The sequence below is a fragment of the Anabrus simplex genome, chromosome 2, assembly GCF_040414725.1.
Source record: "Anabrus simplex isolate iqAnaSimp1 chromosome 2, ASM4041472v1, whole genome shotgun sequence".
Taxonomy (NCBI): Eukaryota; Metazoa; Arthropoda; class Insecta; order Orthoptera; family Tettigoniidae; genus Anabrus; species Anabrus simplex.
In genome coordinates this window covers 698741121-698765143 of record NC_090266.1, presented here as the reverse complement: position 1 = coordinate 698765143, position 24023 = coordinate 698741121, and the positions used below count along the sequence as shown (strand labels likewise).

Below are 24023 nucleotides of genomic sequence, written 5' to 3'. Positions count from 1 at the left end.
GTTTGCGTTGTTTTGCTAGTAGCAAATCCGTTAATAATATATTAATGGGATCTGTTGTGCTTCTCCCTTTTATAAAGGCATATTGATAGACCGGTAGCAAATTGTGATAAGCTAGACACCATAACAGCCTTTCCAAAAGAATACTGAGGAAGACCTTCCTTAAACATGATCCTAAAACGATTCCTCTATATTCGATGAGATTGGTAGTCGAGAGTTTTGGTTTCGGAGTGGGCACAAGCGTAAATGTATTCCATGCAGAAGGAGGAGCATCTAAGTTTAGTATTTTATTGTAATACGCTACGATTATTGCATGTGCATGATAAGGAAGATGGGAGAGCATTTTATAGGTAATATAGTCGGGTCCAGGAGCAGAAGTAGGTTTCTTTTGGAGTATGTTAAACAATTCTGGGTAAGATATAGGTTGGGACTGTGTGAGAAATTTATCTGAAAGAGGCATTGTAGTATACTGTTGAAATTCTTGAACAACGAAATCCGGAGTTAATGTGTCGTAAAATTGGGAGATGCTTTCGAAGTGTGGTTGGTCGAGTTTATTGCATCCCGTATGAGCTAGTTTTTTTGTAGCAGCCCAAATATCCTTAATACAGGTGTTTCTATGGAGGGAGTTAATAAAACATTTCCAAGATTCCCTTCTTCTTTCGTTGAATACTTTTCTCAGGTGGGCAGTATACTTTTTATATTGCAAATAATTAGCTGGTATGAAATTTTGATTTAAACTTCTAAGCAGGCTGCGTCTGCGTTTCACCATAGCAGCGCATTGCTTATTCCACCAGTGAATATTAAGTCGTCTAGTAGTATTGTTATATTTACGATAATGAAAAAGGTGATATATACACTGACTGACAGAGCAAATGCAACACCAAGAAGGAGTGGTCAGAACTTTATGCCAATTGCAGGGTAGACTGACGTCACTGAGGTATGCTCATGATGTGAAATGCGCCGCTGTGCTGCGCACGTAGCGAACGATAAATGGGACACGGCGTTGGCGAATGGCCCACTTCGTACCGTGATTTCTCAGCCGACAGTCATTGTAGAACGTGTTGTCGTGTGCCACAGGACACGTGTATAGCTAAGAATGCCAGGCCGCCGTCAACGGAGGCATTTCCAGCAGACAGACGACTTTACGAGGGGTATGGTGATCGGGCTGAGAAGGGCAGGTTGGTCGCTTCGTCAAATCGCAGCCGATACCCATAGGGATGTGTCCACGGTGCAGCGCCTGTGGCGAAGATGGTTGGCGCAGGGACATGTGGCACGTGCGAGGGGTCCAGGCGCAGCCCGAGTGACGTCAGCACGCGAGGATCGGCGCATCCGCCGCCAAGCGGTGGCAGCCCCGCACGCCACGTCACGTCAACCGCCATTCTTCAGCATGTGCAAGACACCCTGGCTTTTCCAATATCGACCAGAACAATTTCCCGTCGATTGGTTGAAGGAGGCCTGCACTCCCGGCGTCCGCTCAGAAGACTACCATTGACTCCACAGCATAGACGTGCACGCCTGGCATGGTGCCGGGCTAGAGCGACTTGGATGAGGGAATGGCGGAACGTCGTGTTCTCCGATGAGTCACGCTTCTGTTCTGTCAGTGATAGTCACCGCAGACGAGTGTGGCGTCGGCGTGGAGAAAGGTCAAATCCGGCAGTAACTGTGGAGCGCCCTACCGCTAGACAACGCGACATCATGGTTTGGGGCGCTATTGCGTATGATTCCACGTCACCTCTAGTGCGTATTCAAGGCACGTTAAATGCCCACCGCTACGTGCAGCATGTGCTGCGGCCGGTGGCACTCCCGTACCTTCAGGGGCTGCCCAATGCTCTGTTTCAGCAGGATAATGCCCGCCCACACACTGCTCGCATCTCCCAACAGGCTCTACGAGGTGTACAGATGCTTCCGTGGCCAGCGTTCTCTCCGGATCTCTCACCAATCGAACACGTGTGGGATCTCATTGGACGCCGTTTGCAAACTCTGCCCCCGCCTCGTACGGACGACCAACTGTGGCAAATGGTTGACAGAGAATGGAGAACCATCCCTCAGGACACCATCCGCACTCTTATTGACTCTGTACCTCGACGTGTTTCTGCGTGCATCGCCGCTCGCGGTGGTCCTACATCCTACTGAGTCGATGCCGTGCGCATTGTGTAACCTGCATATCGGTTTGAAATAAACATCAATTATTCCTCCGTGCCGTCTCTGTTTTTTCTCCAACTTTCATCCCTTTCGAACCACTCCTCCTTGGTGTTGCATTGTCACTGTCAGTCAGTGTATCTAGGTAGTTTTGAATATGCTGATATAAGGAAGTATAGGCAGAAGCTGTTTGTGAGGCAAATTTAATGCGATTTGAAATATAATCCAACCTTATTCACGAAAACCAAATTGCAAGATTTGCACTTCCCAAGTGTACCAACCAACGGATATTAACTCAACGCAAACAAATGCATTACCAAACGGTGTAGTTATTGGGTACGGAGTTAAAACTAAGCCCAACAGCATACAGGGAGAAGAATAAGAAACTGAACTGGGTAAAGTGCAACTCAAAGCCCAACAACTCACGAGGGGTTAGAAGAAGAATAATGCAAGATCTTTACAATAGCGCTGTTAACGGAGCGGTTGTTTACGGAGCGGAGGCTCCGGGCGCTTTCAATCGGTGCCTCCGGAGAACAAATACAGTAGAGACAATACACTACACTTACGGATTTCGCCTTGCTAAAATGGGAGACAATTCGACGGTGGCGCTCCTAGTGACTTGACCTGAACAAATCGCGCTAAATTCAAATATCAATGGAAATGTATATACGGAAATGGATAAATAAATTACGTCTAGAAAGAAAGTGGTATTGAGATATTAACTTCGAAGTTGCTAAAGCAATTCTGGGTAAATGAATGAAGAATTATTTAAAAGGTTATTATTCAAAGACTGATATTAGACATATAAACAAGGTGTGAAATGGACTGCTGTGAAATGGCTTGATCTTTCATTTATGCATTACTTTTTTTGCTTTAGCATTCCTGCCTGAACGTTTACGGTTAGATTTGTCTTTTTTCTCATTTAAAAACGGATCATCACATTAAGACACTTATCAATAAAAATATCGGCACATTCCTTACACACATGATGCAATGAATTAACATTTAAAAGCTGGACCTCTTAACATGAAGCCTACTAACAGAAAGAAAATCTATAAAATCCCGGCTTTAATCTGAGAAGAGGGATAAAAGAAAGAAAAGTTTGAAAATGTTGTCGATAGTGATGCTTTGAGGAATATTTACGTACAATTAAAGTAAAAATGTAACATACCCTTGGCTGTATAGTCGAGGATTTTTAAAGTCGCTGGCCTGAAAATGATCTGAACAGATCTTATAATTCTTATACAAGCGTAACGTCCCTTCTTTCTTGTACACTTTATCCAAATCGCTTCTGTGACATTTCAAAACCCACAGATCACACCTACAACAACACATCGGTATTGAAGGTTAACTGCTGCACTATACAATAAAATATGCGTATTATATTTTAAGCCCGTTAAAACATGGATCGAGCAGGTCAGGAGATTATGAAGTACTATAAAAATCTCTGTCACTGGAAGAATATATATGCAAACATATTACTTACATGTTGTCACGAGGGAACCTGAAGAACGACCGCGCATTTTTCTCTACTCCGTAATTACTGCAGCCAAACACAGCACATACCTTTCCCCTCATGTTGAGAGGAGATATCAAGGAATGATTCACGCTACTATTTAATTATGTCAACTCACTGAAAACGCATAAATAACACCAAAAACTTCACACAAAAATACACGTGCTCTTATGACAGAATCAGTACCGTTCAGGTCTATCCGCTAGAGTGTGCTCCAGTAGCTGTGTCTCGATATCTCGCTCAGTGTCGCGTATTGTCTCTACTGTATTTGCGGAGAACCTCCGATTGAATTACAAGCGCGCAGTTTAAACTTGGTACGGGAGAAGTGAAGGAGCATTTGTACAGGAATTTATAACTTGTCGCTAGTAATGTGAGAAACTACGCCGCTCTGTTAATACTGTACTTTAGTTATTTGGCGGTATTACAGATAGCATTCTTACGTACAAACATAATAATTATGTAACAGAATCTCCGATTGAATTACAAGCGCGTAGTGTGAACTTGGTACGGGAGAAATGAACTAGCATTTTCTCAGGAACATATAACTTGTCGCTACTATTGTGCGAAACTAGGCCCCTCAGTTAATACCTTATTTATTTGGCGATATTACAGATAGCATTCTTACGTACAAACGTAATTATGTATCAGAACCTCCGATTGAATATCAAGCGTGTAGTGTGAACTTGGTACGGGAGAAATGAACGAGCATTTTCACAGGAATGTATAACTTGCCACTATTATCGTGAGAAACTAGGCTCCTCAGTTTATACCCTTATTATTGGACGATATTACAGATAGCATTCTTACGTACAAACATTGAATGACAAGTGCGTAGTGTGAACTTCATACGGGAGGAATGAACGAGCATTTTCACAGGAATTTATAACTTGTCGCTATTATTGCGCGAAACTGCACTCCTTCTTTAACTATTTTTAAAATGCTATTTGTTCGGGGCGTCGACGTATGAAGATCCTTTGTCCCTACTTGCACCATATATGAGGAAACCTGCGTGTATTATGTAAATGGCGGTAGTTTAAAGTGTTGAATGTGAGGAAGGGAACGTTAAGGATGACACAAACACCCAGTCCCCAGGCCAGGGATATTAATAATTTACAATAAAAAACCCTGACCCGGCCGGGAGTCGAACCCGGGGCCGCCGGATGACAGGCGGTCGTGTTGCCACCTACAGCGCGGTGCGGGATTTTACGAGTCATTTGTGCCATGTTTTACAGCGCAGCACCAACAGACTTGAACCGCTTGAATTCCTCCGTCCGCTCGTAAACAATCACCCCATACTTCTGCACGTCTTTCGCGTTTTTTTTTTTTTTTTTTTTTTTTTTTTTTGTACATATTCCAGAAATTAAAAGCGAATTCGAATTTAACTTGAAACTACTGTATTCTTGTATTCTAGCGCCAATGTAATGGAAATATTTCCATAATAATAATAATAATAATAATAATAATAATAATAATAATAATAATAATGAACGAAGTGTACTGTGTAAGTTCTGCACAGGTAGGGCCTGCACTTTTCTGAGAAACAACTGAACCTACTTAGATATATTGTTTGTTGTATCTATAGGGTTTATACCTACAGGTATATGGGATATGTATTATATGTCGTTATAATTACATTTTCTTGATAACAAATGAGAGGATGCATTAATTATTCTGAATGACTATACGTTCTTTGTTAAGGGGTATTGTATGGAATATCGGTGATTTAGATCAATTTTTGTGTATGTAGGTAACGATTTTTATAGGGCGCCTACATTCATGCACGTAAGTTTGAAATTACAGCCCACTACGTCCTTACACTCGGAGCTACTGTTGCGAATAGGAGGCGGCCCTCCGGTTAACCTCCGGAGCTCCGTAACTGCTTTGCCTCCGTCGGTAGTACCGGAGATCACCGGAGGAACGCTGTAATCGTATTATCCGATTCAATCAACAGGAGGTCCGTGGGAAAGAATATATTGAGTCCCAAATAAATATCCGCAAGACAAGACAAGACAAGTCAAGAACAGCGCTACTTTACAATTGTTGGCAATATGCGAAGACAAGTGAGCGTGTGTTCTTATTTGACATGACAGGATCGAATTTCTGTTATGGATTTTTGTTTTGCTTATCTTACGAATACGAGGAAGTGTCAGGAATCAAAATATGAAGATGTTGACGACTAAATTTTTTTAGATCTCAGTACGTGTTACAAGATTTTGTGGTGTTAATGTTGGTGCGAACATTTTATCTACAATGAAGGAAGTTACTTGACGTATTAGTCCTGTTGGGGATAACTCTGACAAAGGTATGTAAAAGAATGATCCAGTTTGTACATTCCTGCATTGCCATCTACGAAACGCCTATAATTATTGTGTTAATCTGAATGGTCTTTCTACTCTGACTTGTGAATTTGACGATTTGAGTTTTTTTTTTTTAGTCAAGTCACAGCACCTTTTTCTTGTAGTAGGGTAATTTGGTGTAATACGATGTCAGAATGTAGCTTAGTGCTGTTTACTCTTCAGTACTCGGGTCCCAGAACGTTGCGTAAGTACTCCAGTGGTGTGCCACACATAATTAGTATTATCTTCATGAAAATAGTTTATTTTATGTTTATACTTGTTTAGGCACATACTACACTACAATGGGCACATTTTATGAGGATAAAACATTTTTCCTTGCATGTTACATAGTGAAAAATAAATAAATTTCATTACATAGAAAAAACTTATAGCCTAAATAAAGAAAGCTCTTTCGTATTTCTTCATATCGAAGGTAATATCAGCAACATAACACACAATAAAAGAAAATATAAGACATTATGAATGTAACACATCGTCGTTACATAAACTATTCATTGTCACTTCGAATAGGTCTATCAGATAGTAGCAGCCTTAATCTCACTCACCTTCAATAGCACATTTTCTACAAACTGGGATGAGATGTTCCAAACAAATAATTCTGTTGCACTTTTCACATTCAGTCTTGGACTTCCTCTCCCTAGAGCGTGGACATAAATGGCATCCTCCTTGTTTAGCCCGTTTTGGTGGAGGTAGAGTCCTGCTGGTTGGCTGTCCGCAGACATTTTTCAAGTTTTTCTTTCAGACCCCTTGATATATGTATGGCCTTTGCTCTTTCTTCCATGAAGGGTCTGACAAGTTCTAGCCCAAGATTTTGAAGATATTTTCGCCTCTTCATGTTGTCTTTGGAATTAATTTCATAAATTATCTTTGAGTTAATTCCGCATACGTTCATCAGGGTAAAGAACACTGTAAGTGACCATCGTCCACTCTTTCTCCTGGTATCATATTTGGAACATAGGAAGTCTACAACATCCACTGCCCACTTGGTGAGGTTGTAAACTGCCTTAATTTGTGTTATCTTTGATTCTCCTGTGCTGGTATCAATTGATGCATCAGTCGGAACGTCAGCCTCATTACCACCACTGAGAGCTGCTTCTGGATCGTCTTTTAATTCCTGGATCATTCGCCGGATTCACTCTTGTTCAGCATCATATATCTGACGTAGGCTAAAAGAATTGAAAAATAAAATGTGTTTGCTGTATATAATTGCTAAACTTAACAGACATAAAACGAAACATAAGATTGATATAATAATACAGACTGTCTCCAACTTAAAATCTATATAAATGATGCTGTATAACGTACCTCTTAAATATTTATTTAGTTACGAGATGACTCGGGTGGGGTGTGATACACCCCGGACAGAGTGCGACACGCTTCACAGGAATGCTGCCAGGCGACTGGCTGACGGTTACAGTCTAACCAGCTTCCTCCTAACTCAACTTAAAGGTACAGGGCTGCACGAATGTAACGCCTCAACAGTATAATGGCAGCAACTAAAAATAAAACCCTTGGGGTGTGACACCCCACCTGAGTCATGAAGGTTTAAAGGAGAGATAAGTAAAGATGTTTTTACTCTCGTCCATAACTGCCAGTTTACTGTATTTATCCCTTTCTATATGGGACACCTATCATGTGGTTTTGTACTATATACGTACATAGAACTACCGGTTGGTAGCTTGGGAATTTCTCTAATAACTGTCTGCACACCTCCTTGTAGGCCAATAACCGTGTTATGGAACGATAATCATGCATAAAATTTTGTTTCACAGTGTTAAAACGTTCATGTGTTATGATAAAATTTGTTTCCCTAAGACACTGTATATAACATTTGCTCACCAGTAGACGCTGAATGTAAGTAAGAGCATAAAGATTTTGGGAATTAGAGTAACCTCAAGAGAAATAATGCTAGTTCTCGTAACAGCAAACTATGATTTGGTCCCCACATATTACCACGAGCAAGGGAAATTTATGATGTTGTGACAGATGACTGGGAAGCCATAGGCCAGTACAGGCTGTGCTCAGTTGTCAAACATAACTCCCTGTATATGAATTTGAAATGGAACAAACAAGTGTAAATCATCATAATTTGCAAGTTATTATATTGGATTGGAACACACACAAGGATAAAAATGACAGGCTGGTGTGGGTAGATGGAAATCTGTCGAGGACTCCTTCCTGCTTTTATGGTTCAGTGGGAGGGGATCTTTAAACAGGGCCATTCTTGAGAATTCTACCTTCTTGATTTGCATAGTGTAAGATGACCATATATATGGACCTGAGACCAAATACACTGACTGACAGTGACAATGCAACACCCAGGAGGAGTGGTTCTAAAGGGATGAAAGTTGGGGAAAAAACAGAGACGGCACGGACGAATAATTGATGTTTATTTCAAACCGATATGCAGGTTACACAATGCGCATGGTATCGACTCAGTAGGACGTAGGACCACCGCGAGCGGCGATGCACGCAGAAACACGTCGAGGTACAGAGTCAATAAGAGTGCGGATGGTGTCCTGAGGGATGGTTCTCCATTCTCTGTCAACCATTTGCCACAGTTGATAGTCCGTACGAGGCTGGGGCAGAGTTTGCAAACGGCGTCCAATGAGATCCCACACGTGTTCGATTGGTGAGAGATCCGGAGAGAACGCTGGCCACGGAAGCATCTGTACACCTCGTAGAGCCTGTTGGGAGATGCGAGCAGTGTGTGGGCGGGCATTATCCTGCTGAAACAGAGCATTGGGCAGCCCCTGAAGGTACGGGAGTGCCACCGGCCGCAGCACATGCTGCACGTAGCGGTGGGCATTTAACGTGCCTTGAATACGTACTAGAGGTGACGTGGAATCATACGCAATAGCGCCCCAAACTATGATGCCGCGTTGTCTAGCGGTAGGGCGCTCGACAGTTACTGCCGGATTTGACCTTTCTCCACGCCGACGCCACACTCGTCTGCGGTGACTATCACTGACAGAACAGAAGCGTGACTCATCGGAGAACACGACGTTCCGCCATTCCCTCATCCAAGTCGCTCTAGCCCGGCACCATGCCAGGCGTGCACGTCTATGCTGTGGAGTCAATGGTAGTCTTCTGAGCGGACGCCGGGAGTGCAGGCCTCCTTCAACCAATCGACGGGAAATTGTTCTGGTCGATATTGGAACAGCCAGGGTGTCTTGCACATGCTGAAGAATGGCGGTTGACGTGGCGTGCGGGGCTGCCACCGCTTGGCGGCGGATGCGCTGATCCTCGCGCGCTGACGTCACTCGGGCTGCGCCTGGACCCCTCGCACGTGCCACATGTCCCTGCGCCAACCATCTTCGCCACAGGCGCTGCACCGTGGACACATCCCTATGGGTATCGGCTGCGATTTGACGAAGCGACCAACCTGCCCTTCTCAGCCCGATCACCATACCCCTCGTAAAGTCGTCTGTCTGCTGGAAATGCCTCCGTTGACGGCGGCCTGGCATTCTTAGCTATACACGTGTCCTGTGGCACACGACAACACGTTCTACAATGACTGTCGGCTGAGAAATCACGGTACGAAGTGGGCCATTCGCCAACGCCGTGTCCCATTTATCGTTCGCTACGTGCGCAGCACAGCGGCGCATTTCACATCATGAGCATACCTCAGTGACGTCAGTCTACCCTGCAATTGGCATAAAGTTCTGACCACTCCTTCTTGGTGTTGCATTTGCTCTGTCAGTCAGTGTATAAACCTACTCATAGTTACAAACTGTAACAAATGTAAATTTAGTTTTAGTTTTTGCTTTATTGTTAGAATTGTAACTGATCAGTAAACTGGGCATCAATGCAACGTTGTTAAATCAGTCTTGCCTCTTCTGTTTTACAAAACCAACAGATTCCTCGGCTGATTTTGTAGTTATCTACTGCAAAGTGGCCCATTCTTGCTGAATGTCATTTGTGCTAACTGGATTAACTGTCAGCTGAAAATTGATCATATTCTGAAATTCTGTGCCAAAGGATTCATCCTGAAGTTTAAACATGTTAAACTTTCTTCTGGTTAAGATTTGGAGATGCCTGGATCTATGGAGATCCTGATGAAGTGAACATAAACCTGTTATAAAGATGTATTCTGACCAAAAAAATTTTCAAAAATCCTTTCTTATCTACAGGACACAATATGGCAGTATTCCAGTCACTTGGTATAGTCTCACTGTCCCTAATAACTTTGATGAAATCATACACATTTCTATAGTGTTCTACCACCATATTTAATCACTTCTGCACTGAATGAATCCTCTCCAGGGCCCTGTCATTCTTCCTTTCCATGAGCAATTTCTGACTGATTTGTTCAAAAGGTAGACTGAATGTACGTTTGCAAACAGCTGGAGGGAAATAAATTATGTTGTCGACAGCCAACACCAAAAAGATAAATTCTGCAAGGGTCCAAAATTCTTGGTACAACCTTTGATTGTTTGACTCCCCATGCTATTGGATTCCTAAAAGCTAATGGGGAGGGAAACAGAAAGGCTACTGGTAACAGGAAAGAAGCTATCAGATGGCGAGGCCAGCTCCCTCCCTGGATTTGAGCACTAGCAAATATCCAACCCTGAAGTCCCTCAGAGGAGAGAGGTATTATCCGTGAAACTTTTAGAGATACTTCGGCTCCCTGGTGCTGAATCGGTAAACCCTGGTTATCTTCGAGATACATATTGGCAACCTTTGACACACAAACTATGAATCGCCGTGAGACATCTGGCGTACACGTTACGTACTACTACTGTTGTTGTTTACACAGCAAGCCAAAATATAGAATCCATACTAGGAACAAGATTCACATCGAGAAATGTTATATATGTTATATAATGTGTGTGAGACACAGTTGTTGACTTAAGATGATAAAGGTTTAGCAAAATTCATACTACTGATTCAATTTCTATTTCATTTCCATTCAGTTGGCAGTATTACCGGAACCGGGGTAGCTCCCTCCTTACCCCAGTAAAACCAAGTATCACTAAAAGTTTCGTGGATAATAAATGTTTCAGGAGTCAGGCAAAGAAAAAGTGATTTGTTTAACCTGGGTGTGAGTAGGCATTAGATGTTCAGTGTGAGAAAATTTGTTGGTACTATTAGTAAGCATGGTCAGAGTTCTTCTCTAAGATAATAATAATAATATAATATATATATATATAGCCAGCTCCGGACGTGATGTTGCAGCATGGAAAGCATCTTCTGAAGTGCAGTTGTGCCATCTTCGGATGTCCTTCAGCCATGAACTCCTCCTCCTGCCAACAGATCTTTTCCCCTGTATTTTACCTTCAATGATGAGTTGTAATAGCTGGTACTTCTTGCCTCTCATAATGTGCCCTAGATATTGTTTTTTTTTTTTTTTTTTTTTTGCAGTAAGTAGTAGTTCTTGTTGTTTCTTCATGCGATGAAGGACTTCGTCATTTGAAATTTTCAGCACCCAAGGTATTCGGAGTAGGCAGCGATATAGATACATTTCAAAAGCATCAACTCTTTTTTCTAGATTTTAGTCAAGGGTCCAACTTTCACATCCAAAGAGAAAAATGGTTTTAGGTGAGCAAATTTTTCTTCATAGAAAAAGCCGTGCTTGCTTGGGCTAGTCTACATTTATGTCATTCTTCTGTCAACATTGGTTATTCTGCTACCCAAAGTAACAGTGTTCATCAGCTTCCCTTTATTTATCATTTTCTAGACTGATATTTCCTGTATCACCAGACTTCATTCCACTAGGTTTGTTTCAGACTTATTTTCATTTGTACTCCTGGTAGACTGTGTCCATCTAGCCATTTTCTCCAGATCCTCTGCAGACTCTGATAAAATAATACCTTCTTCATATCATTGAATTTTGATTTCCTCTGCTTGAATTGTGATACCTTTTTCCAGATTCCTTTTGATTTTCTTTATTGCTTGTTCAGTTTAAGCAGTAGAAAGTGATCAGGACAAGCTGCCACATTCTTCCACTCCTTTCTGGATTGTTACTTCTCGGTCATATTCCTTGATTCTTAGCACTGCAGTTTGAATTTTTGTCCCGATTATAGATAATTCCTTTTCTGTATTTGATCCCTGTCGCTTTTGGAATATCGGAGAACAAGGATCAGTTGGCCACCTTGTACACTTCTTCTAGTGATATCTGTGTTGACTTGCTTGGATAATACACATATTCATTTATTGTAGACTTAGGGCTTGAGCAAGATGGTTTTGCTTTGTATAAAGATTAAATACACAGTTCAAGAAAATTTGGGAACATGTTTTTGAACGTATGCCATGCTCCACAAAACAATACCTCACACCCAACTATATTACCAACTAAACATTTATTCTTTACCATTGAAGTATACAAAAGAACATCAATGGATTTGCGTTCATTTTCAGAATACAAACGGAAATGTCCAAATAGAGGCGAAAACAAAGTGATAACAGTCCTCCAAGGTGGATTTTTATCACAGTTGGAGAGCTTCAGTATGTTGTATGTCCTCCACGAGCATTTATCACAGCTTGGCACCTACGTGGCATGCTCCGTCACATTGCAGTATCAGGTCCCATTCTTCAATGAGAGCCTGTTCGAGGTCTTGGAGAGTCTGTGGTGGAACAGGATGCTCACAAACACTTCTGTCAAGCCTATCCCACATATGCTCTATGGGATTAAGGTTGGGACACGCTGCTGGCCATTCCATCCCTTGAATGTCCATTTCTCACAAGACAGCTCTGGTGATGCGCGCTTCACGAGCCCTGGCATTGTCGTGCATGAGTACGAATTCAGGGCCAACACCGTATGCAGCAACCAACACATGCTGTAGCAGTATCTGCTCGATGTACCCCACAGCGGTAAGATTACCATGGACGACGGCAAGATCCGTACGGCCATCAACAATGATGCTACCCCACACCATCACAGAGCCTTGTCCGAATCGGTCACCTTCCTGGACAGCATTTGGCACGTACTGCTCACCACGGCATCTTCATGCACATTGACATCCATGATGCTGTGTCAGGGGAAATCTGGACTCGTCTGTGAACAACACAGGTCTCCGTTGGCAAAGTTGCCAGTTGACATGGGTATGGGGAAACGGAAAGTGAGCTGCACGATGTTGCTGCGTTAAACGGGGCACTCAAGCAGGACGTCTGGGTCATAAGAACACTTCTCATAACCTGTTCCTTACTGTATGGTCACACGCCATGACTCCAGTGACCCTCCTGAGGTCTTGTTGCAGTTCTCTGGCAGTTGCTGAACGATGCCGCAATGCACAGACGGTCAGATATCGGTCATCCATCTGTAGGCGTAGCCATGCATTAAACTGTCAGGTGACCCCTCAAAACAAAGTGAACAGCGGTGCGTCTGTGTGTCGTTGTGAGGTACACACTCCACTGCGGTCATTTGAGCACATTGTACGTTAACCAGCACATCCACGACCTTGTCCAAACCTCCATGTGAACTGGCCTGTCTCGTAGCAATTCCACAAGCTGTGAATAACTGACGGAGACACGTTGAGATTCACAGCAACATGATGAAAAGTCCATCCTTCCTGGACCAAAGTGATGGTCCTTACGACTTGAACCTCGTTAAGATGTATCGTGGGATGTGCTGGTTAACGTACGTGGTAAATGACCGCAGTGGAGTGTGTACCTCACAACACCACACGGACGCACCGCTGTTCACTTTTTTTTTTGAGAGGTCACCTGACAGTTTATTGCATGTCTACGCCTACAGATGGAGTATAACCAAATAGCTTAATATGATAATAGTGGAAACTCTCCTCACTTAGCACGCAGAGCAGCGGCGACAGCACGTAGTGCTGCCGTCTAGCGGCTCGCAGGGAACACTAACATAACGCGCTATTCAAACACTACACATTTCGACTTCCAACCCAACGAAATACAGATTTTTAGACGTTTGCGTCGTTCTTGTAACATAATATAGGGAAGGAGAAAGGTGGATGTTGATCTGAATGAACCAGTGATAAGAATAAAACAAATGTAATATCCAATTAAAACATTAGATCGTCGTGTTATGACTAGGGCCTACAGTCTTCAAGAGCAAATCACACATGCAATATCTTTTTAAACTTGGCATTTTTACAGGCAATATTTTTCACTGTTGAGTCATTGGTTCTATTTACATATGACTTTATAAGGACTTTGAAATACTTGTTTGTCAGTCAGTAATTTTACACAGCTGTTACATAAGCCTACACTACATTCATTCAGGGACAAAAACTTGTCATTTAATTTTCTTCTAATTCCATCTTTGCTTTCTAACAAAAACTTTTAAAAAACCTATCTTCAAATGTTCTTGATATTTTACCATCTAACTTTCCCCCACAAATATTCGGAAACATAATTTTAGAATTGTCATACTTTTTCATTTCTATGTGCAAGTTTCCCATGCTATAATCATTATCATAAAATGACAATACATCCCTACACTCAGCATGGAGAAATTTGCTACATGCCCAGCCCATGACATAATTGTCTGCATTTTCCGGTATTATATCATGTCATAATCGGTTACCTGATCACTTAACTCGCACTGTTGAGAGACATTAGCATCAAAATTGCACTTCATCACATCATTATGAGTCAGTAGAAAGTCTGCAACATCAGATTCACAATTGCTGTCACCAGAAGCACAGACAATTGATTTATCATAATACTCCTTATGGCACTGCGAAATTTTGTTACATCTGGAGTTACATTGTTACCTCCTCTTGCTCTGATGATGGAAGAAATGTTTTCAATGCAGTCCTATGTGAGCCTCCTTGTTAGCAAATAATGAAAACCATAATCACTATATAATTCAGACCAGAAATATTGTATATCCAACCCTGAATATAGAGAGGGTTGCCTTTGCGGTTATTCAAAACTTTGAGTTGTTTTAGACAATCACAAATTTCATCCAGCTTTTTCATATGCCCTGAGTCATTGCTTAAAGGTCTCCTGTACTCTTTGGGGCTACTGAGACTTGAAGAATTAAAAATATCAGATAAAGTATCACACATTTCTATAAACTCTGCAGTGTTTGCAGCACTTGATTGCAAAGAATTGAATGACACATGAACTAGCATTCCAGAAGCTACAGAATGGCTGAGGACTCTGGTGGCTAAACATACCCTCATACCTTTCATCAAAATCTGCCCTTCTGCTCTTCACCCACTGAGTACACCTAAAAATCAATTAAATGCATAGGTTTAATCATAACAATATTTTAAATAAAGTATGTTCTCATGGACAGAAAAAAATACTGGCACGTAAACATTAACAGGTAGGCCTATACTCACAGCACTTTGTTGTTAGGAAATCTGTAAAATGGCTTGCGATCACTTTGTCTTCCATAATGAAAACACCCATGCATAGCACAAATAACTCCTCTTCCTCCCATTTCCAAAATCGTGATACATAACAAGCACAAAACTATCTGAAGTACAAATAAGACACTTCTGGCATACACAGCTGACAGCCGTAGCAAGAGTAGTTAGCCTCTCGAGCCGCTAGATGGCACGCAGAAGCGGTGTCGCCAGTTTCTCTCAGGAGTTTCCACTATTATCATATTAAGCTATTTGGTATAACTTCGATTTGACATACCCTGAGTAGCTAAGGTCTCAAGGTATGCTGTACGACCATTGGAACCCCATCTACCAAATTAACGTTCACATACCAGACGTTACAAAACATTTTCCCCTAATTTTTTTGAACTGTGTATTTACTGGTGCAGTCATTGAATGTATATGTACCCCTTGTCCCGGTTCTTGATATGGGTTTGGGGATGAGTTGAGATGAAATTATATGACATGTTTTTTTACAGCCAGATGCCCTTTCTGTTGCCAACCATGTTTGAGGAGCTAATGAAGGTGCAATTAATAATGGTGAATGAAATTGGGTAAATGGGAGGTAGGAATTTGCTGTGGCATATGAATAGGAACTGTCATGGCATTTGCCTGGAAGTGAAAATGAGAAACCACAGAAAACCATTCTCAGAAGGGAACTATTGTTAGGATCAAATCAAAACCGGCAATGCTATTTCTCTGAGAGGACGGAAGAGACCATTAAATAGCAATGTACAAAAATTTAGCACTGGAAGGTGTCGAAATCTTGATTCAAAAACCGTTACAAGTTATTAAAATCATTCCGTATTGATGGTTTTCACTTTACAAAGGAAAAAGTTTTGTAATGTCCTCCTAAATGAATGAGTGCATTTTCAGTACGCTGTTTCTCTGATAAACATACAACTGAAAGTATTCACAAGACAACAATGTCTGTTAAACTGTGATGCAAAGCCTTCCATTGCCAGAAGAAAAGCTTATCCAAGGGCTATATTTTCCCTGTAGTGGTGTGGGAAATCTAGAATTTCTGTGTTGTTGCTTGGAGGAATATCTTCAAGACAGCTTTTACCACCATAAGTACTAACAGTAGTGATTACTTGTCTTCGGCAGACAGGAAGAAGGCTTCATTTAACCAATATATCAATTCCTTTTCTTCCCATTTTCCCTGATTTTGTGGCTGTTACAATCATATTTTCGTCGTGAAACACTTCTTTGGAAACTCCCGGACTGAAACTTTCTGTCGCCTCTTGTAGTACAATGAATCATTTCAGAAGATTACCGGCCATACTAACTGTAGGCATAATTGTGTACGAATGGGTGAGCGCACTAACTTGTTGAACAACTGTTTCTGTATGTTCTCACCAACAAATAATACGAGTCCTCTCTGCTATCATATTGCGCACGAAACCATTCTGATCTGTATTGTATATTGAAGGAGGGGTGTAGTCTAAAAATCGCTCTGTAGCTGCTCCCACAAATATCTTCAGAACTTTGTCCTTTTCCTCTTCTCCTTGCAGATACTTATGGGAAGCAAATTTGATGATTTTTCTGCTTTTGATTTTGTACTTTTTCTGGAAGCGACTCAGCCAACCAGTAGATGCGCTGAAATAATTCTTCTTCTTCTTCTTCTTCTTCTATGGCTCTACAATTCATTGTGAACCTTGGCCTCTTCAACAATCTTCCGCCATTTATCTCGATCCAACGCTAAAACTTTCCAATTCCTATGGCCCATTTCCCGCAGATCTTCAGTAACTCCATCCATCCATCTGGTTCTCGGTCAACCTCGTCCTCCCTGTCCCCTTGGATTTCCATTTAATATCTTTTTAGGTACTTCCGTATCACTCATCTGTGCTACATGCTCGGCCCACCTTAATTTGACTGATTTCACTATTCTCCTAATAGGTGGGTCTTTATAAATGTTATACAATTCATGATTGTACCTCCTCCTCCATGTTCCTCTTTCACAGACTGGGCTGATGATTCTTCGAAGTATCTTTCTTTCAAAAGCATCCAGCATTCCAGTATCTTTTGCTGTAAATGGCCAAGTTTCCGAGGCATATGTAAGCACAGGTCTTATAAGTGTTTTATAGATGGTTAATTTAGTGGTACGGGTCAAGAGCCTTGAGGAAAGAAGCCTTGTTAGAGCAAAATAGGCTCTGTTGGCTGCTATTAATCTCTGTTTAATTTCATGAGAGGTATCATTTGAGTAGGTGACTGTCGATCCCAGATATTTAAACTGCTCAACTCACTCAAAGGTGTAATTGCCCACGGTTATTGAGGTTGGCATGTTCTCCTTACGTGCTTTCCCAGCAGCCATATATTTAGTTTTCTGCTGGTTGATGTTTAGTCCCATTTTCCTACTGGCCTGTTCAAGGGCGATTAATGTCTCTTCCATTGCCTTTCGAGTGCTGAAATTACTTTATCCAATTAAAATCTCTCTTGAAAGTTCCAAAACCACCGAGCGAGTTGGCCGTGTGGTTAGGGGTGCGCAGCTACGAGCTTTCTTCTGGGAGATCATGGGTTCAAATTCCACTGTCGGCAGCCCTGAAGATGGTTTCCCGTGGTTTTCCATTTTCACACCAGGCGAATGCTGGGGCTGTACCTTAATTAAGCCCACGGCCGTTTCCTTCCAACTCCTAGGCCTTTCCTATATCATCGTCGCCATAAGACCTATCTGTGTCGGTGCGATGTAAAACCACTAGCAAAAATGAAAGCCCACATTTGCAGGTCTTCATCGCAAATATTGAATTAGTTCGAGTCCGTGTCGACCCAACTCCCTTTCTTCCAAAGTTACTTCATGGGAAGAAGGGAAACCTTTTTCACGAAATTAATGTAATACATATTCTAGAACATTAGCCAGATTAATGACTACTCCCTCAAGAAACATGTGTTAACTGCCTCGCACATAAATCTCAAGGTTAACATGCTGGCTTCAACTGGTCACCAGGGCTGTCCACCTCTAGCTATATGCTAACACGTGCAGTCTTATTATATATTTTTGTATCGATTTCACAACATAACACCTCAAAATTGCAGCTAATTTTTGTACATTGCTTTCTTATTGTCCCCTCATCCTCTCTGCAAAATTTCATTGTCAGCTTCGATATGATCATATCGATAGTTCCCTTGTCAGGACAGCCGTCAGTTGGGTTTGAAACCACTCGTCTCCTGAATGCAAAGCTTGGCTCCATAGCTGTAGCACATTAACACGTGTAGCCACTCTACTCAGTAGACAGTCATTATTACAAATTAATTATTGGTAACCAATAGCCTGTTATTTATTTTCATTTGTACTCCTCATAGCAATGGGTTTGCCAATAGAGTTCCTGTTTGTCTGCCGTATGTTGGAGTAAAATGGAACAGTTCAACAACAATAAAGGTGTTTTAATTTGTTCCACCTATTCAATACTTTTATTTTCACTTATAGTGGTTACATAAATAGACTCTTAGTTAAATGGGACATGTTTTGCTCTCAATTAAGGGCATCTTCAACCTAAAAACAATCATCAAGAATACAACTAATATTAAAAGTGAAAGCTAAAAGTTTAGCCAGTTATTAAAATTCAGAACATAAAAATGTGAAAAATGATACAATATATAAAGATGCTAATGGAAAACTGTCTATGATTAAACTATAATCTTGTCGGAGATTAAAACTTCTTCCATTAAAATTCTAATTAAAAACAGTTCATTTAAAATATTAGTGGAAAACCCAAGTGGTAATAATATAAATCAACGACATGAGGGCGTGAACACAAGCATAAGCATGATTGTCATAAATACGTAGTGAATATGTTCCAGAATATTCTGACAGATAAAACTGTTAATATCATTCATGATAATATTTGTAAACACAGTAATCTTAGTAAAATGGAAGTAGAAGAATTCACTAGATTGTTAAATTTTGTATTAGACAATAATTACTTCTCTTTTAACAATAATATTTATAAACAGAATGGATTAGCAATGGGTGACCCAATATCGGGCATCCTTGCCGACATATTTATGGATTCAATCGAACACAATGAAATAATAGCAAAAATTAAAGGAATTGATTTATGGTTGAGATATGTAGATGATACATTTGTAATCATAAACAAAGATGTCACTAATAGTCAAGAAATCTTAAATAAATTAAATGAAATCAAACCTAATTTGAAATTCACGAAAGAGTCGATAACTCATTGAATTTTCTAGATATAACAGTTACATGTAAGGTTAACACTTTTGATTTCCAAATATTTAGAAAACCGATACAATCATCTACAACTATAAACAATTTTTCTTTACACCCGAATTCACATAAACAAGCATCTTTTCACAGTCTGATGTATAGAGCACTTAGAATTCCTCTATCTCCCAAGAATTTGAAGAAAGAATTAAATTATTTTAGGTACCTCGCTAAACAAAATGGTTTCAAAATAGAAATGATTAACAAAGTGATCAATAAAATTAAGAACAAGTTATCTACAAATCTGATACCAGACAAAACCAAAAAACTGAGTATGCTACATTCACTTTTAACAATCCAGCTATACACCAGATTACTAACGTTTTCAAGAAACATAATTTTAATATAGCTTTTAAAACTACTAATACTAACCAGTCCATATTCTTTAATCATAAAAAAGTTCATTATGATAAAAATCGTTATTTGGGATCGGGAGTATACAGACTCAAATGTACTCAGTGTAATTTTTCATATGTTGGACAGACTGGGAGAAGTTTTATGACAAGATACATGGAACATGTTAACGCGGAAAAACATAGGAAGTATTCAGCGATGAGTTTGCATATGAGGGAGACTGGTCACAGATTTGAATCCATAGAGAAAGACTTAGCGATAGTTAGAAACATACAAAAAGGGAGAATGTTGAATGAATTAGAAAGTTTATACATCTATTTAGACCAGACGTACAATAAGCAACAGAATCTTAATGAAACCACGGACAATAAAAGTATGTTACATGAATTAATGCCGAAATTATTAAAGTCAGTTAGTTTGAATAAATTTAGGATACCTAATATATTTAATTCTTCAAACTCTAATACTCCTCCCATACCTACAGATATTAAGCCTACTTCCAGCAATATGGCTGACTCCGCCCCTTTGTCAGCCTTGTCACAATTGACTCCACCCATCCTCTCCTCCCTTCCACACTCCCCTATTCCTTCCCCTCCGAGTTCACTGCCGCCTCTGCAGCACAGTTACAACACCAGACTCAGAGCCAACAGACGGGCAGCAACCAACACAACAGTAGATAACAAATAACAACTTCCACTAACAGGTAAGTCTTCATCTGTTTCAATTTATGTAATCCGAATTCTCTTCTTACGTTCAACTTCTTATTTCTTCTTTTCCTTCTCTTATAGAAAACATTATTTCTGCATCTACTGACATTTCCTGGCAAGGTTCTAGCCAATTGTATTACCTACCGGTGCTAAGGGCCACTTACAATTTTTCAACGGATGCTTCTGTCTCACTTTATGCTGACGAATTTCATCAGTGGCCTTGGAAAGATTGTATTTATGACAATCATGCTTATGCTTGTGTTCACGCACTCATGTCGTTAGCTTTATATTATTACTACTTTGGTTTTCCACTAATATTTTAAATGAACTGTTTTTAATTAGAATTTTAATGGAAGAAGTTTTAGTCTCCGACAAGATTATAGTTTAATCGTAGACAGTTTTCCATTGGCATCTTTATATATTGTATCATTTTTCACATTTTTATGTTCTGAATTTTAATAACTGGCTAAACTTTTAGCTTTCACTTTTAATATTACTTGTATTCTTGATGATTGTTTTTAGGCTGAAGATGCCCTTAATTGAGGGCGAAACATGTCCCATTTAACTAAGAGTCTATTTATGTAACCACTATAAGTGAAAATAAAAGTATTGAATAGGTGGAACAAATTAAAACACCTTTATTGTTGTTGAACTGTAAATTTTCAATATGGACCTAAAATGAGGTTTATAACATGTAATAGTGAAATGGAACACAGAACTGTGTGTTTCATGTCAAATACCAATCTGAAAAATGTATCTATCCATAATTTGTGTATGCACCACATCAAATACAGGTGATGCAATGGTTGATATGAATGGAGGGTTATTGATTTTCACTTTAGTAACTGTCTTAAAGAATGATTTCTCCCAGTCATTATTAATCATGCTTCTCACAAATTCAGTATTAAATTTTCCACTTAAATGGAGACATATTCATTGAACATTTGTCAGCCACAGCTATAGTGGTGGAGTTATAATATTTTTTTGCCCTCTTTGCTAACATGGGTAGTAAAAACCTGGAAGAGGTAGTCAGATTTTTGATGGTGCACAAAATTCAGTCCTCCATGCTGTACAATGTTGATATCTGAAAGATATCTGGTGATACATTCTTGTGTTGCCCTCGGGAAAAATGATGAAAAAATCAGCAATAGGTTGGCCATTAGAGTTCCAGTTTGTCTGCCATACTGGTATGTTGAAGTAAAATGGAACATAAACATGGCATACAGGCAGACTAAGTGGTGTCACATCAAAATGCTTGCACTCAGTAGTTGTCGTCATATTATTATACCAAGTATTTACCAAATAATAAACTCATTTGTACAGCTTTAGGTTGTAAGATCTGGAGGAGAATTCCTGCATTTCCTTTCAAGCACCTATTCAGCATTTTGCATTGAAGGTTTTTGTGAGTATCTTCTCTATAATTTTCTCTAGCTTTCACGTTTCGATTGTTTCTTTTAGGGTCCATCCAAACTGCTGCACTTGGTGTTCCGTTGTACTTGAGATAGATGGACTACTGCCCTGAATGTTATACCAGGTATTTTTAATTTCCTCCAGTAACTCAGTGCCATCATCACTGGTTTCTTAAGAAGGTGGCCATAGTTCGAATTTCATCCATTGCATGAGGAGTTCTGAAATTAAAAGTCATGCCTATTTGGTTCCAATCCCACTTAAAACTAGACATCCCAGGTTATGTTCATGATATCAACAGTTGCATGAAACTTAATGCTTGCTTTGATTTCCTAAGCAGATCGAAGTTATATGAATCATTTGCAATGAAATGTGGTGACAGATTTATGAAGAGGACAGACAGCCTTATTGATATTAACTGTCATCGCTGGGTTAAGTGGCTTAGACAGTAGAGCGCTGGCCTTTGCAAAAGTAGTTAGTTGGACATAAAACCAATAAAATTAGTAATATTTTAATTTATAGCTGCTGTTAGAAACCATCTGGAAAGTATATTCTGTTACAGACTTTTATATTCAGAAATAAAAAATCTACCTAATTATTCACAAATGGCAGAGACTTTCGTAGACATTATCCATCACTGAGTGAAAAGAGCGTCCTTCGAGATGATATAATGATTTTCCCAATAAAACATAAAATTTAAGGAATGACCTTTGAAATATTTGAGATTAAGCTTGATAATTTTTTATTTCTGTTTCAGGAATGAAGGAAAGCAAGTTGCTGTTCATCTGATTAAATAAGATGACTTCGTTTTTACGAAGTGTTGTGTCTGTGAGAGGTCGGGAGGTAGTAATAAAGGAATCATTAACTTCTCAGTTGTCATCAAGTGTAAAAGAAATCCAGCTTCAACAGTCACAGTTGGATGAGAAGGAAGCAGAACAATTGGCCAATAATGATGCTACACAGTCTTTGTGTACAGTTCTTGAAGCAATATTTATTCATGGCTTGAAGGATACTTTTCTAAATACAGTATCCCAGGCAATTGGTGGAGATCCTGATCAGCCCCCTGAGCCCAACTTTTGGGGGCCCTTGCTTATTTTTTCACATAGAGAGATAATTGATCAGGTAATGACAATGTATTTTACCCTCATTGTGTAAGTACAGTATACAGGCTGTAACAAAAATGTACAGCACAAATTGCAGGACACATTCCTCACACGTAGTCGAAGAAATTATGTTATATGAACATGGGTCCAAGCAGACCCGGCCAACAGCTGTAAACTGATGATGATGATGATGAACATAGGTCCGGAAATGCTTTGTTTCCATGTTACACCTCATTTTCTCCAACTCATTAATCATGGGAGACGTGCACTCTTTGTTGCGTCTGGTAACGGTGTCGGTATCGTAGGTGCACTGCCAGTGTTGTGTTTTGTTGTACATGTCCCTGTTGCCATGCGACTTAGATCATTGCTTGTTTACAGGTAACATCAACTGTTCCAGTGATCAGTACGACCTTGGCAAACATGTATCAAAGGTCACGGTATGCTGGTACGTTCTGTTCTTGTGTGTTTCCCATGATTAATGAGTTGGAGACAATGAGGTGTAACATGGAAATAAAGCGTTTCTGGGCCCCTGTTCATATAACATAATTTCTTCATCTGTGTATAAGGAATGTGTCCTGCAATTTGTGCCTTACCGAGCTCGATAGCTGCAGTCGCTTAAGTGCGGCCAGTATCCAGTATTCGGGAGATAGTGGGTTCGAATCCCATTGTTGGGTGCCCTGAAGGTGGTTTTCTATTGTTTCCCATTTTCACACCAGGCAAATGCTGGGGCTGTACCTTACTTAAGGCCACGGTCGCTTCCATCCCACTCCTAGACCTTTCCTGTTCCGTCGTCGCCATAAGACCTATATGTGTCAGTGCGACGTTAAACAACTTGCAAACAAAAAATTTGTGACATATATTTGTGTTGCAGCCTGTATAAGTGATCCTGGGAAATGAGAAAAATATC

At 40.3% G+C, this 24023-nt stretch overlaps 1 protein-coding gene across 5 annotated transcripts in view; it reads left to right on the top strand.

Moving 5' to 3' along the window:
• Nucleotides 1-5619: 5619 nt before the first annotated feature.
• Plekhm1 (Pleckstrin homology and RUN domain containing M1) overlaps nucleotides 5620-24023 on the top strand; it is a 229808-nt gene continuing 211404 nt past the window's right edge. The window contains exons 1-3 of one of the 5 annotated variants that reach the window (XM_068226261.1): nucleotides 5620-5954; nucleotides 22065-22140; nucleotides 22771-23135. In XM_068226261.1, coding sequence (XP_068082362.1) covers nucleotides 22812-23135 — 324 coding nt within the window. In that variant the 5' untranslated portion in view covers nucleotides 5620-5954; nucleotides 22065-22140; nucleotides 22771-22811. The remainder of the gene's footprint in view (nucleotides 5955-22064; nucleotides 22141-22770; nucleotides 23136-24023) is intronic. The other 4 variants (XM_067141303.2, XM_067141302.2, XM_067141300.2 and 1 more) reach the window with 4 other exon arrangements.